This window comes from Aplysia californica, unplaced genomic scaffold (assembly GCF_000002075.1).
Source record: "Aplysia californica isolate F4 #8 unplaced genomic scaffold, AplCal3.0 scaffold00099, whole genome shotgun sequence".
In the NCBI taxonomy this organism is placed as follows: Eukaryota; Metazoa; Mollusca; class Gastropoda; order Aplysiida; family Aplysiidae; genus Aplysia; species Aplysia californica.
In genome coordinates, this window is record NW_004797369.1 from 1,503,086 (window position 1) to 1,504,076 (window position 991).

The 991-nt window shown below is 42.8% G+C and overlaps 1 protein-coding gene across 1 annotated transcript in view; it reads right to left on the reverse strand.

Annotated features, from left to right (window-relative positions):
• LOC106011383 (sarcoplasmic reticulum histidine-rich calcium-binding protein) overlaps nt 1–991 on the reverse strand; it is a gene marked incomplete at its 5' end in the record, with an annotated part of 15,904 nt that overhangs the window by 5,396 nt on the left and 9,517 nt on the right. The window contains 1 exon segment of the mRNA XM_013080778.1: nt 818–953. Within this exon segment, the coding sequence (XP_012936232.1) occupies nt 818–953 (136 nt within the window).

The following is a 991-nucleotide window of genomic DNA, read 5'->3' on the forward strand; positions in this document are numbered from 1 at the left end:
AAAATTAAGAGAATCGCATAATTTCACATTTTTTGGCTCAGTTTGCATAATTTCTGAATGTTTCTTGCATAAAACGAGGGGGACAGAAGAGTTAATATCCATCCCCGCTAGGCCTGGGTTTCGTAAGTAGAGAACCTAAACAAGTAGCCAGACTAACCAAGTACATGTACCATAGACCTATGCCAAGTGCAATGACTCTCCACTGGCAATTCCAACGAGGTTGTTTTTTGTTAATTTATTAGTAGAGGGTTTTACGGCACTCGCAACTCAATAAGGTCATATGAGCGACAAGGGGTGGATGTCAACAGAGAAGTCCTTACAGGGAATCAGACTTATTCTGCTCACCTCTCTAGCTTCAACAGCACAAGGTCTGCTTCGACTATCAAGGCACCCAAGAAATAGCAGATCACAAGAGTGTGACAAACATACAAAAGAAGTAGGGGGAAATGACAATAGTAAGGATTAGGAAAGAAAAAGCAGCAGTTCCCTTTTGCAGATCATTGGCACAGTTATGAGCATGACATAATGAATCACCCCTTTTTAATTCTATTGTGCCTGAACGAGAAATGTCCCCCCTTTGGGAATGGCCTTAAGACAGTACAGTCAGTGGCGCTGCCTCGGGGGGGGGGGTGACGAGGTTTATCCCCACCTTAGCCCAGCAGGATACCGACTGAGTTGACAACACTCTCTTCCACAAGTGATCACCTCCAATCATCCACTTAAAGAAGCATGTGCGTGTGAACCAGCACACCGACAGGGGATACTTTTCTATTACATTGTAATAATCGTAACTCATAATATACACATAGTTACTCACTGTTTCCCAAAATGAAGACGCCGATTTGTCATCATCGTCGTCATCATCGTCATCATCGTCATCATCTTCTTTTTTCTTCTCCCATTCCTCAAATTCTTTCTGGTCACTTTCCATAAGCTTTGTAAGATCGATCCCTGGGGAACAGCAATGTTCAAGAAAAGCTTTACGTAGAAT